Source organism: Panthera pardus, unplaced genomic scaffold (assembly GCF_024362965.1).
Source record: "Panthera pardus isolate Hobbes unplaced genomic scaffold, ASM2436296v1 HiC_scaffold_24, whole genome shotgun sequence".
In the NCBI taxonomy this organism is placed as follows: domain Eukaryota; kingdom Metazoa; phylum Chordata; class Mammalia; order Carnivora; family Felidae; genus Panthera; species Panthera pardus.
In genome coordinates, this window is record NW_026526810.1 from 31,965,810 (window position 1) to 31,980,137 (window position 14,328).

General features: G+C 42.1%; 1 protein-coding gene across 13 annotated transcripts in view; it reads left to right on the plus strand.

Moving 5' to 3' along the window:
• Nucleotides 1-11,323, plus strand: part of MEGF11 (multiple EGF like domains 11) — a 353,192-nt gene extending 341,869 nt beyond the window's left edge. For 6 of the 13 annotated variants that reach the window (XM_053888936.1, XM_019441726.2, XM_019441729.2 and 3 more), the window contains 3 exons: nucleotides 881-937; nucleotides 7,651-7,857; nucleotides 8,536-11,323. In XM_053888936.1, coding sequence (XP_053744911.1) covers nucleotides 881-937; nucleotides 7,651-7,857; nucleotides 8,536-8,696 — 425 coding nt within the window. In that variant the 3' untranslated portion in view covers nucleotides 8,697-11,323. Of the gene's footprint in view, nucleotides 1-880; nucleotides 938-1,781; nucleotides 2,939-7,650; nucleotides 7,859-8,535 lie in introns of those variants that run through there. The other 7 variants (XM_019441735.2, XM_019441737.2, XM_019441734.2 and 4 more) reach the window with 5 other exon arrangements.
• The last annotated feature ends 3,005 nt before the right edge of the window (nucleotides 11,324-14,328 follow it).

Here is a 14,328-nt window from a genome sequence, read left to right on the forward strand (position 1 = left end):
AATACTTGTCAAAGGCACCTCTGTTTTGTGCAAATGGTCCACCCCCAAAAATGGGTAACTAAGAGAGACTATGAATAGAAATGACTGTACATCCTGAAAAGGTAACTAATCAAGAATCTCAGGGGCGCCTGGGTGGCTCAGTCGGTTAAGCGTCCGACTTCGGCTCAGGTCATGATCTCACGTTCCGTGAGTTCGAGCCCCGCGTCGGGCTCTGGGCTGACGGCTCAGAGCCCGGAGCCTGTTTCAGATTCTGTGTCTCCCTCTCTCTGACCCTCCCCCGTTCATGCTCTGTCTCTCTCTGTCTCAAAAATAAATAAACATTAAAAAAACTAAAAAAAAAAAAAAAAAAAAGAATCTCAGCCACCAGTCCACCTCCCTCCCCGGCTCCCCTCAGTTGAGCATCAGATCCAGGAGAGGAGGCAGGACCAGAGCTGAGAGGTAAGAAACAGTCTTCAACCCCATTCCAAAATCCAACAGAACTGGGATTTAGAATGTCATATACCCCTTCCCCAAGCTAGGAACTGGTACTGATTCATCCCTTATCCTGTAAGTCCGGAGCTTGGAACTTCACCTTCAGTGACTGCGGGTGTCATGAGAACTGCCTCTTGAGGACCTCACAGTTAAGGTTAAAGAGAAGAAGCAGTGCTGCATATGCCAGGGGGCGCTGTAGCTCACCGCTAATGCTTCTGATCCCTGTAAGAATTCCTGCCTGGTCAAAATGATTTAGAGTAGATTAAACCCAGAATAATTCTCTAGCACTTTAGCTAATTTTATGGGCAGGAGAGGAAAAAAAGGCAAGAAAAAAATAAAGCAAAAATGTATGCAGTCCAAGTAAACCTCACTCACCCCATTTTTCTTTCTTTACACTATTTTAATGCAGGTGCTTGTGGAATGGACAGACGTCAGAACACATACATTATGGACAAAGGCTTCAAAGGTAGAGTATCCAATCCTGACGTCCCATTAGAAAGGGCTTAGCAAGATAAAGAGTGCAGATCTGACATGACCAGGAATTCTACCAGAGACACTGCGCACATCTCTTCCCCTCATTCCCCAAAAAAGTAAAAAGACCACAGGACCTGGGGCTGCTGGGTAGCTCTGCTCAGGAGGAGCAATCATAATAATAATGAATTTATATTTCGATTTAAGTTGCACCTGCTTAGCAAGCGCTTGTGGGTTTTTTATAGATGCCAACTAAATGTCTTCGGAAATGTAGAATGTCATTATCCAACCAATTAGTATGAGTTAAATTGATTATAAAATCTGAAATAAAGTCAATCTACCCGCCCCAGAGGCCTCCTGTCGTTGTGCTGGTGAGGAATGCCACCCTGCACCTGCTGGCTTTCTGGAGCACAAGGAATGAATATAATACCTAGTTTTAATACCGTATGGTACTCCACCCTTGACATCTGTGCCCCTGAAAGCAGGGAAAGGACTAATCCTTAGCACATGGGAAATGCGAGGTGGCTCATCCTTCTAGGACATCTGTGGGTGAAGCCAAAGATAAAGGTCAGGTCCTGCCCTGGGCTTAGGCCCTGCATTTAAGTAACAGAATGTGTGAAATAGAAACTGTGTCTCATTAATGGTGACCTTAGACTGGAAGCTCTCCAAGGCCTTGTTTCCTCATCTGCAAAGTCAGGATACTTATACCTGTCCTATTGTCTAATAAGGTTATGAGTAGCCAATAAAAAAAAAAACAAAAAAACACATTATGGGAAGTGTTTTTTGCATATTGTAGAGGGTTGTACTAATGTAATAGGGCTGTCCTTTTGTCTCTTGAGGTCTATTTAGGAGTCTCAACCACACTGAGAGAGATGGCTGACAGCAAAGATTCCAATGGATATATCCTAGATCTAGCTGTGCACCAGAATCACCTGGAAAGCTTGTTAAACAGACAGTTGTCCACACCCCATCTTCCCAAGACTCTGAAGCAGATCTAGAGTGGAGCCCTGGAATCCGCATTTGTAATGAGTACTTCAGGATATTCTTATGCAGCACATCACCCAACTAACACTTAAGAACCACTGATCTAGATTGACCCAGATTCCTCAATTACTGGTTCTGGTCTTTCAGAGTGAGCCTTAGTTATACCTGAGACACAACTATTTCCTAAATAAGAAGAGCTAGTCATCTATAATCTATAGCCCTTGGTTATTAGGTGAGCTAGGGGTAGGTGATACTAAAGCAGGGAGGGCAAGTCTCCATGAACACATGTTAGGATGTGCACACCACAAGAGAACAATCTGAGGACAGAGGTCAACCCCTAGGCTCCTGACCAGCCAAAGGACACTACTCCCCTAGGAGCATCAATTCTGGCCATTTTCTGCATATTAACTTAAACCATCCAAATGGAGGCAAGTACCATTACAGTCTGGAGGCTAAAAACAGAAAAGAAAGCTCTACTGTTTTATCACTGTGACCTGGGACTTCAGTTTCTTTCTCAAAGATCTGGACAACAAAGATCTCTTTAGAGACTTCCCAGTTCTCAAAATATGCATGACTCAGGCATGAATAAGCTCAGACAGGCCCAAACACCTCAATAAAATGAGCACCCAACTTTCCTGTGCACTTTGTTTTACGATTAGGGTAACTGCTTTCAGACTCGCAACCATAAATGTCAAACAAAGCTAAGGAGGGCAGGGTCTCCGCCTCAGCATCATTCATTCCTCATTTGTGGGATCACGTATCTGAGCCTGTAAGTGCAAGGAAGGCCAGATTTTGTTTTACCACTCTGGCTATAAACATCCTTTAAATTCGAGAAAAGAAGGCTGTCTAGGTAAATATGCCACCAGATGTTAGGAACCAACACATCAGAACAAGAGATTTCAAAAAGAGGAAAATGAAATGTCACAGTTTGGAACTTTACAGAACTATTTGCCAAAGTTATGGAATAAACCCCACTAACTGGCTGAACTCCCAATAAACATTTAATAAACTAGTCTGTACCAGGAATGATTACTTTCTAAAACTGTTGGGCCAAACCAAATGAGAACCCTAAGTAAGAGTCTGAGTGTTCTCTGAACTCAGTGGGAAAGAGCCTGGCCTCTAAGTTTTGGATTCTGTTCCTAGTTCTTACTGCGTGGCACTAAGTCACACTTATTTCCTGAGTGTTGGTTTCTACCTCTGTTCCAAGGATGAGGGTGTAACTAGCCCCATCTCTTAGGCCCCCTCTAGGACCTTAATCCTTGTTACTTACTGAAGACCTCCACTCACTGTCATCCTGGAGTTGCACACCACCACACACATTGCTGCACTAACCCCATTTTACCCCTAAACAGCTGTCCATCTCTCCCCATTCTCCCCCTCAACACAATGACATTGTAACAAACTGCCTTGTGTTCAATTCCTTATCCGTCAGGCATTTGAAAGTGCTACAGAAGAAATCCTCCCCGGTACGCTCCATCACTTTTATGATCCTGAAATCCTGAATCCCACTGTTGCAGCCTCAGGGAAACTACCTGTATGCTCCTTACTAATCCAACCTCCACGTCTCTCCTTGCTTGGGCTGCAAGATTAGTTAGGAGTCCAGTGACCTCCTGAAAACTTTTTTCAGTCAGTGTGATTCTCCTTCTGATCCTGAAATCTCCCTTTTCCTCTCCCCATATCCTGGTCTCTCAATGAAGAAAAGAATGCCAACGTAGGGCCCAGGAAGAAAAAAAGCCGTGTGACTAATAATAATAAGCTGAGAAGAAACAGATGTTCAGTGTCTGGGTTTTCTAAGAGATCCTGGCTTTACCTAGATGTTAGTGTGAACCTAAAAGCCTTCTAGGTTCCCACCCACAGTTCAGATCGGATCCTACTTACAGGATGGCCTCGGAAAGTCATTTCCCCTCTCTGGATTTGCTGCTTCCTTTATAAAATGAAGAGGTATAGGCTCATTTCCAAGGCCCCTTCTGCATCTGAGGGTATAAGGCTATGTGTGGTTTGGGGGAGATAAGAACTAGAAGAGAAAAAATGCTAAGGCATTATAAAGCTAAGTCTTTGGTCCAGATGCTAGTTACGGACCGCTGAGGAGTGACTCTCCAAAGCTTAGGTGGCTTTGGTTGACGCTTCCCCTTTCCTTGCAAAATGCCCTCAAGTGCAGGGACTGGCTGGTGTAGGGTGGGGCTGTAAAAGGATGGGGAAGTGCCTGAGAGAGGTTACTCTTCCCCTTACCCCACCCTCCCTGAGGGCAGGCAGGTAGATGACTCAGCTGGAGCAAAGAATAGCTTTCTAAAGTGTAAGTTTTTCAGCCAGCCTGGCCCTTTCCTCCCTCCAGTTCCCCAAAATAGAATCCAGATGATTTTATTATCCAACACCCTCTCTCACCCACCTCAACACATACATGCTTCTCCATCCTTTCTTTCACTCTGGCCCCTTTATGAGATACAGCTTCTCCTTAAAACGAATCCCCTCCCCCAACCCCAACTTGTCTTTCATCCATTTAGGTGCATCCCCTGCTGCACAGCAAACTATTTACAGGAGTCCCCCTTACCTGCAGTTTTGCTTTCCGTGGTTTCAGTTACCCGTAGTCAACAGTGATCCAGAAGCACATGATCAAGGCCAATCAATAGTGGCCTGTCACAATGCCTAGGTCATTCACCTCACCTCACCATCGCAAGAAGAAAGGTGAGTGCAGTACAGTATTTTGACAGAAACCCCATTCACATAACATCTATTACATTATATTGTTATAATTGTTCTATTGTTGTTAATCTCTTATTGTACCTGACTTATAAGTTAAACTTTATCATCGGTATGTACGCAAAGGAAAAAACAGTATATAAAGGGTTCAGTACCATCTGTGGTTTCATGCATCCACTGGGGGTCGTGGACAAGTATCCCTGTGGATTGGGGAGGGCAGGAGACTACTGTATACCTCCAAATTTGAAGGCAGCCTTGATTCTTCTGGTGGAAATGAGAAGAGGGGCACTACTGGCTGACTGTGGCTCTTTTCAGCTTTGCGCTACAGCTTCAAGACTCCCCCACTGCCACAAATAAATTGATCATGGGATATCTACCAAAAGCTTAGAGCTTGGACTTTCTCTCCCAGCAGGGCTTGGCCCCCCATCGATAGAAGGTATTCCTCGTTGAGGGTAGAACAAAGCTGTTGCAGCTACAGTTTGCATTGAAAGATACAGAACAGGAGCACAAGTAACCAGATGGAAGGAGGAAAACACCATGACTAGATACCAGAGAAGATGGGTTGAGTCGTAACTTGACCACTTACGAGCATCAAGCAAACTTTATGAGCTTCGCTATCCTCATTTCTGAAGTAGTAATCCTAGTCCTTCGTGTCCAGCCCTCTTCACAGATGTAACAAGTTTCAAATGACCTAAATGGAGTGAAGATACTAGCTATAAGGGCTACCTTTTCTATTGCTATTCCTTAAGTTTTAGAAAACATGCAACTAAGGCACCCACCAATCAAAGTAAAAGGATGTGTCTGGGTGAGGAGGTAGGGGTGGGGTGTTAGGACTTATCACTCAGGAGACAGCCTTTCTTTAAGCAATTCTAGTCTCAGCTTCCAACAAGCAGCTCTGAGTCCTGAGTACTTCCTTACTCCTTGGCTACCAAGTTCAGAGACCACAGAGCGGGACCGATGGGACTATGCTGGGGTTCTTGGACATACTTCCAGCCCTTGTACTAAGAAACAAAGTAGTAAAAAGGAAGGAAGGGAAGGAAAGAGGGAAGAAAGGAAAGAAAAAAAAAAAAAACTCAGTAGAAGCAGCTTTATGTGGCTCTGGGCAGGCTGTGGCCCAGGACTCACAGGACCTGCATCCCCCTTTCTTCATGAGCGCCTCACCAACAGCTGGGCCTGCTCATTGTCTAGCAAGAATGTTTTCTCTTACTCCTCTCTTGGGTTCTATATGCTACAAAGAGGCCACAATCTGCAATGGGACCAAGGCCAACATCCTCTCTCTACCTGTGGGCCAGGGTGAGATGGAAAATGTTCTGAGCCTGGTTCTGGAGCATGCTCTACTACCGATGAGCAGTGTGACCCTGGGGAGGTCACTTCCTCACTCCAAGCTTCAGTTTCCTCATTAGCAATAAATAAGGGGAAGAGAGAAAAATTACTGTTCTAAGCTAGATCACAGGTGTTGTGAACACTTGAATGAATTAATGGGTGAATGTACTTTTGTACAAGATTAAGGAAATGTTACCCTCTGAAACAAACATCAGTAACCCTGTACTAGCAGAAAAGGAGACCCCCTCCCACCCAGTCACCTGTTACAGGAGAAAAGACTGCTAGTGGTAGCAAACATCTCAACTTGCATCCACATGGAGTGTTCTGCTCTCCTTGGACCTAAGGGAATATCTAGTCACCCCATGAGTTACAATGATTTTTTTTTTTTTTTTTTTTTTTTTTTTACATTTTCATTAATCTCACAAGCTGGAGGCAGAAAGCATGTGATGGTTCTAGTGGAAGACTGTCCAAGAATTTCACCATCTGCTACCACTTACAGAAATTTAAAGCTGAGAAATATAGAAATTTCACCATCTGCTACCACTTATAGAAATTTAGACCTCTGAAGACCACTCATGACTGACAAGTCCTGCAACTCCATGCTTATTTCTAGACCCCCTGGCTGGCAGATCCTCACAGAATGAGGGCCTGAATTGCCAGATGAGAGAATCAACTGCTTGTTAAAGGCCATCAGAACATCTTGCCTCACTTGGGATGATCTAGAAGCTGCACTGATAGTCTCAGGCTGAAGGAGGGGCTCCCCTTCCCTTTTGTGACTCCCGGTCCCAAAGAAAACACTTTCTTCCTCCAGTGAGCCACAGTTACTTTGCCTCCTATTTGGAAATCAGTTTGCATCCTTTTGTACCCTAACATACCCTGAAGTCTTGGGGATGATGCACTAGACAGGCAGCAGGACAGGAAGCAGTTCTCCTGGTATCAGAAAAAGATACTGTCAAAATAGGTTTCAGTTAGCATTCACAAGAACTAAGGTAAGTGACCCCAGGGATACGCTGTAAGGCTTACTAGAAAACGGGAACTTTCCAAAGGCTAGCCTGAGACCCAGGTGCTTTTCACATCTCTATTACACTTCAGTCAGCCCCACCTCTGATCACAACCTTCTCAAGAGCAGGGATGCCGCCAGCCAAAGTTTGCTGCCTAAAAGTTGCCCACACCTGTGCCAAAACACACACCTACTTCTTTTTGAATCTAAGCTTCTTAGTCATCAAAAAGAATTCAGAGGAAGAATGATATCACAGAACAAACAGGCCAAGAAGTCCCAAGGCATGCATTCAAGTTTTGGCACTGCTATTTATGAGCTTATGTGACATCAGCCAAGTCACTTCATCTCTCTGGGCCTTCATCCTATAAAATGCAAACTATCAACCATCTCTGAAGGATTTTGTAAAAAAGTAAATAATAGATGTGAAAGCGCATTACAGATACCATAAAATAATCCTGTTCTGGTGCTAGAACTGACAGCCAAAAGCAAAAATGTTCCTGTCCCTCCAAAAATGTAGGTTTCTTTAAGAAAAGAACTCTCCCTACCTAGGAAACCACTCCAACATATTTAAGCAGGAAATCTGGGGTTATCATAGGCTTTGACAGCTCTAGGATCCTGAAGGCACATAAACTGCAATCTGTTTCTGGTATTGAAATTAAGTCTTATGTCCTCTCATGTCCTAAGAAATCTTTCTTGCCTTACAGATTACATGAAAGAATCCGTGTGCAGTTCTAGCACTTGTTCCTTGAATAGCAGTGAAAACCCTTACGCCACAATTAAGGACCCGCCCATCCTCACCTGCAAGCTTCCAGAAAGCAGCTACGTAGAAATGAAGTCGCCTGTGCACAGAGGGTCTCCGTACACAGATATAGCATCCTTGTCGACATCTAATAAAAATATATATGAAGTTGGTAGGTGTCTCAAATAAGTACCTTAGTGAAATCAGGGCAATAGTGCAGTATCTGAAGTCAAACAAGCCCTCTCCACTCACCCGGTCTTGAAAACACACCCTTCTTTTGTTGCTTTTTAAGGAATCCAAGGCGAACGGTCTTTCCCAGGACTACCCTCCTCTCTCACGCAGGAAATCAAATTCTCGTATTAACTGTGCTTTAAAAAAACACCAGGACTAGTATGAATCAGAAATGCTGGGGGTGGGGAGTCAGTGGGTATATACACATGCGTGCGCGCGCGCACACACACACACACACACACACACACACACACTTCAACTGATTGCTGATACAAATCCCAGTTTAAAAAAGAAAATCAGAACAGACATTTGCCAAGTTTCTAAATCACTGTCTCCTACCTTCTTCGTTTCACCTATGTCTCTGGGCTCGTGGAGGACACTCCTACCTCTAGGATATTCTAAACCTCTTGGTTTTGACCCAGAGCCTGGGATTCTAATAGTATACTCATTTAGGTTTTCCATTTCATGAGCAAGCCTCAGTCATAACCCTCATATATTTATCACAGATTTATAAATCCCTGGCTTCTCTCCCTATCAAGTTAAATAGAACTCTATTCCCCCCAACAAGGCAACCAAAGCTAATCTGTTCTCTGAACTCATTTTTCACTATATTCCTTAGAGCCCACAATCAGTGTGGTCCAAGAAGGCCTCGGTCATAACTCCAGCTATATCCAGAATCCATACGACCTACCTAGGAACAGCCATATTCCTGGTCATTATGACCTCCTCCCAGTAAGACAAAGCCCTGCCAATGGGCCCTCCCAGGACAAGCAGTCTTAAGAGAGAAGCCTCTCTCTTGCAATGTGCTCTGCTGAATATTCTGACTCTCTGAAAGAAGACACTCCCTTGACTTGAAATAATGACACAGACTGACTTCAGCTGCGTGTTAGTTATTACTTTCACCTGGAACTAAAGAAGAGCTTCCAAGTGGGACTGGGGTCATTGTTCAAAAGGTCTGTTCACAAAGGCAAATCCTATCCACCCACCCACACCCAACCCAAAATGCCCAGGACTATATAGGATCTTTTAAAACATTTAAGATACAGCTACTGAACATCAGCTAAATATATATATTGACATACTTAATCATCTGAAAATGATGCTTAAGAAAACACGTAGCATAGGTTTCACAAACTTCCTAGGGGGAAGGGGAAACTGGGGAGGGGAATGGATTACTTTAAAGCACCTGAAATGTATATGTACTTTTGGTTGCTGTTACCTTCAACCTCTGTTTTATTACCTAAATAATACACAAACACAAACTGCTAATAGCACCACTAAAGTACCTACACATGTATGTCTGATCCACCCATCACAATGGCCAAGATTACAGCGTACAGTCTAATACTGACAACTTCAATTTTTTAAAAGTAAGACTTTAATAAATACAGATGAACTTTCCCTCTTCTGCCCTTCGTGGTAGTAGGAGGGGGAAAATTTTCCAAAGCGCAGCAGCAGCCTCTTTCAGTCTACAACAATGATTTCTAGGCCAGCTTTACCAAATCTTGCTGATTCAAGGTTCAACAACATTGCCCAGTCCTGGCCTTGTCATGTCTCCTTAGTCCATCCAATACCTGAGTCATTCCAGGTGAACTAGAACTCTGAGATGATGCTTTAAGCAATCAGTCACAGACTGGTGTGAATTAAGCATCCCTAAAAACGGCTGTTTGGCCTCCCATATTTATTTGGTTGGCATTCCTCGAGTCAGACGAGTACTTGCTTTCAAGCATTTCTTTGTAAATCTTGAGCTTGATATAGTATAGGACCTAAAAGTGTAGAGGAAATTGGACAAAAGTGGATAGAGCAAGTTTAACAGTCTGCTTAAAGTACATTATGCTTCTTGATGGAAATGAAATGATCAAATAAAGACTGTAATCAGGTGCTGTAACACGATGTAAAACTTCACAGTAAACAGCATATCAGGGTATGAAGTGTTTCTACTGAAAACCACCACCTACTCAGAGGGCCAAAAACGTATTAAAACGAGCTCATGCTCCAGATCCCAGTATTTGGATGTGTCCATACCTCCCACTAGTAGTAAACACAGGTAGACGGGGGCTCAGGAGTCAAAATGGAGCCAATTCCCAAGCCCTAAAAAAGAGGACCTCCTCACAAGAATTCAAGACCATAAGGGCAAACCGAGGAAACTAAAGGCCACCCCTATACTACTCCATTCTGATAAGAGTCCAGCCAGTAAAAATTCCTTCCAAAGAGGTATACAGAAGAGGGACTCAACGGGTATAGAGCTGGCATATAGCTGCTACAGGAAGTGTGGGAGTTCTGAGGCCCTTGATACAACCTGGAGGTCTGCCATGGAACCCATTAGCTTGGGCAATAACCAGCAAAAGCAAGAAAAGAAATAAATGAGTAAATCCCCCTCCCTCACCTCACACAAGGCTTAAGCAAATTTTATCGTTAGGGGAAAATATAGAATACTTACATGAATGCTGCATGTGTGCATGGGAGCAAGTGATCAGCAATAGCAAATTTCCTTTCCACTGAAGCCTTACAAAATAGAAATACTAGAAAATTCCTTTGTAGACCCAAGTAAATATGTCTCATACATACATAGGAAGAAATAGAGATAAGAGACTTACCTCAGTATGTCAGGGCAGCAAAGTGCTCAATTATCTTTGTAAAGCAAGGATCAAGAAGCATGGCGAAGTCAGATCAGCCAGGAGAAACTTCATCTGAATCCCAGGTTTTATCTTCTTCCCCTACCCTGCATGTACAGTGACTGCTGCCTGGCAAACTGCAAACCAGCAGCAGCATTCAGGTTTCACCTCTTTTTTGCCAACTATCTCATGGGCAAAATTCGGCAAGAGGTAGCATGGTGGAATTGCTAAAGCGCTGGGTCAGGCGAGTTACTTGCCCTCTCTGGACTCCTTTCTTCCTTGTGTATTAAAAAGGAGAGAAGTAGAGAGTAAGGGAGCTCTCACAACCCCTCAGCTCTGGCATTCTATGATTTTTTAAAGAAACGTAATGCAATTAATATTAGGCAGCACAGAGAAGGGAAAGGCAGAGGGTGTGATTAATCTGTGGTGACAACAGCTGCCTTCACGTACCTAGGAGTTACTGGTAAGAGACAGCTGAATCTTACAGAGCAACTGTTAGGAACTTCCGTCTAGCACTATCACACACGGGTTCGTGGTCAACCTATATATGAGCACTGTGCATTTTATTGGCAACTTGGAAAGATCTGTGTGATTATTTTACAGAAACTAGTTTTCACTCAAAGTGATGTGCATACAATTCAAACAAATAAAGAAAACACTATTATTGTACAATAGCATAAGTGAAACTATGAAGTGGCAATACTTTTTTAAATAACCCAGATTTGTAATATATTTGTTCACTGTGCAGAGGAATCGTACCTTGTACAAAATAAAATGAATTTCTCGAACTAATTTAACAAGAATGCCTACTGTTGTCTTGCACATTGAAAATGTATCTATAATCTACAACTTAGGTTTAAAAGGCAGAACTAAACTATATTTTGTGTGGTCACTTTAGGCAGCCAGAAAAGTGAAAATTATCCCAACAGATACTTAAAAATAAGGTGAACAAGCCCTATCATATTTATAATGAGAGTCCCTTCCTTTAAAGTAATGAATGGGAGTAACATATTCTTATTTATGTCCAAAGATTGAAAAATCTCATACACGTCAAATATTCAAATAGAGAATTTCTCTGCTTTCACAAAGACTGAACTCAAAGGCCTGTGCTCAGCTCCAGAGGCACAAAGGTACTTCTATGGAATGGAATAAAAGCAAGTGAAAGGGCCACCTAATTTGCATAAGTGCAGTGAATAGCTTCCACTAGTAGAAGTTATCACCCAGTACATTACAGTGGGTGCATGTTTTAGGACCTTTTAAAACAACCTTGTGACCTAACTGGTAAAGAGGCAGCAGGATTAATTTTGTAGTAAAACACAGATGCTAAAAAAATAGCTTACTGAATGCTTTCAAAAGTATAAGTTTAAAATTCTTCCTTCATAGTTTCAAAGTTTGTACATAATCCTATTTAAGTCAAAGTAAAAGCTTTCAACTTATCAGTTCCCAAGGCTTACATGACACTCAGAAGTGATTCCCACTGAATAAAATGTTTAACCAAGAATAATACATTTTTGTTAGAGACTAAGACCATTCAGAAACGATCTTCCTAAGACAATTCTCAAGGGCTGGAGCTTGACTTCTCAGTGAAAGACAAAACATGATCAAGAGTTTTAAGGCTAACAAAGGTATTTACTGAGAACAGTAATATTAGATTATGACTTACAAGGCTCAGAATACTACCCAATACCATAAGTGATAACCAAAGGCTGCAGGTTGTACACTCAACACAGAAGATTCAAGAATGATACATTCTATGAGCCGTTCATCTAACTGGATGGAAGGCAGAAGAGGCCCATTTAATTAGTATGTGACAACAGGAAATAGAAAAATCTTTCTCAGAAGGGATGGATGGGTACATAGGGATTCATTATACTATAATTTATACTTTATATAAATGCTGTATTATAATCATACCAATCATAATTTTACACAACTTTTAATTAAAACATTTTTAGCCTGAATGGTAACTTTCAAACTATAGCTCCCAAGCGAAACTAGAATGAATCCTAGGATTAGCCCCCTCACTCTTTTAGATGTTCCTTCTTTATTGTTCTGACATGGAGTAGTAGAAGGGACAGATATTAGGAATATAAGTATGAACAAAGTACATTCCCACACTTATGAATCTTATGCTTTTGCAACTAGAAAAGGGCAGAGATAAATGGAGGGCCCTAGGGATTAGTAGGGTACCGATTATACATTTTCTTCCCTGATTTGCAGAACTAGAAAGCAGTGGTCCAATCCAAACCCACAGCAGATGGAAGCTCTAGTGTGTAGCAACAAGTTGTGAGATTTCCTCCTCATTCCAGCTTCTACCTCCCAAGCCATTGTCTGGCCCAGCAGATGGCCTTCCAGAGCCTTGGATGAGAGAAAGCACAGGGACCTGAGATATTACAAAGTACTGTTATTTAGGCACCCACTTAAATGTAAACCAAAACCAGTAACTGATGATCCTAACAGCTCCTCCAGAGTTGGTCTCCTATCAAAGATAGCCTGCAGAAATAGTCTTGCTTCTTGGGGCTTTCCAGATGTCCCATGTCAGGCATGACCTTCTCCTATCATATTCTTAGGGCCGCATGATGAAATGCTTTGGCATAGACTAAAACCATGGTCAGCAACTTAAAGATAAGACAAGGATCTGAGAAAATAGTATGCTGAGAATGGAAGTTGTCAAGGGAAATGGGTCTACAAGCAATACTTACTCATTTTATTGGGATGGGAGCAAGAGGCAAGTCCCACTGACTCAAAGACAGAAAAGGAATCCTATTGGCTGGCTACTGATTTTCACCACTACTCTGTACTGGTAATAGAGTAGTTAGCAGCAAATATGACGCCTGTGCTGGGACCTATCAATTCTATGCTTAATATTTGGACTATTAAACTAACAGCCAAATAATGCCATTCATGTTATGTGTATTTGGCCACAAAAACCTGTATCCCTGGACTTAATTATTGGTTTCTATTGGATAGCTAGTACTGTGGACTGCTCTACCTTCTTATAGATTCCTTCAAGAGATAATAGTAAAAAATTAAACACAAAATGTTTTTAAAAGTTCTCTCTCTCAGACATGAATATATTTTAGAAGGTATATATTAAAAGCCAGCAGAACTTTAACAGTAAAAGCCAATATAAGCAGTTCTCAATTTACAAGTGACATAGCAGCCCATCATGTGCTCCCCACCCCCATGCCCCTTAGCACATACGGTACTCCGACACTTATGGTAGAAAACCGCAGTCATTTTGCAAATGTTCTGAAAGTTTTCATCTCACTGAATGGGGTTAACATGGAAATAATGATAACATTTTAATCAACTTATTGTAAGACCAAAAACATTTGGCAAAATGATTTTTTACTTATCTATTCAATTTACGTTCAAATGTATAATACTTTGACTCTACTACCTGAAGAGTTCATTCATAAAATTACTGAAATGGAGCTGGGATAAACCCCAGGAATAATCTAACCTATTCCTCTCACTAATGGGAAGAAGGTGAGGCTCAGCGATAAAAAAAAAAAAAACTTAAAGAGCTGCGACTAGAATCCTAGTTTTTGTCCCTCAGTCCACTGCTCTAGTACACCTGCCACTTTTAGCATACTTTCTAATATATGCCCAATATCACATATATAAGTGTCCTTTCAGATGTTCCTTCTCTATCCTCCAATTCAATTTTCAGTGAAATTAACCCTTCAATTAAAATTACTTCTCAGCCTATGATCTCCTTTACAGAAGCTGTGATGATATTAGCATTTTATATTTCATTGTTACCCTCAGCCTCCTATAGCTTGAGGAAATAC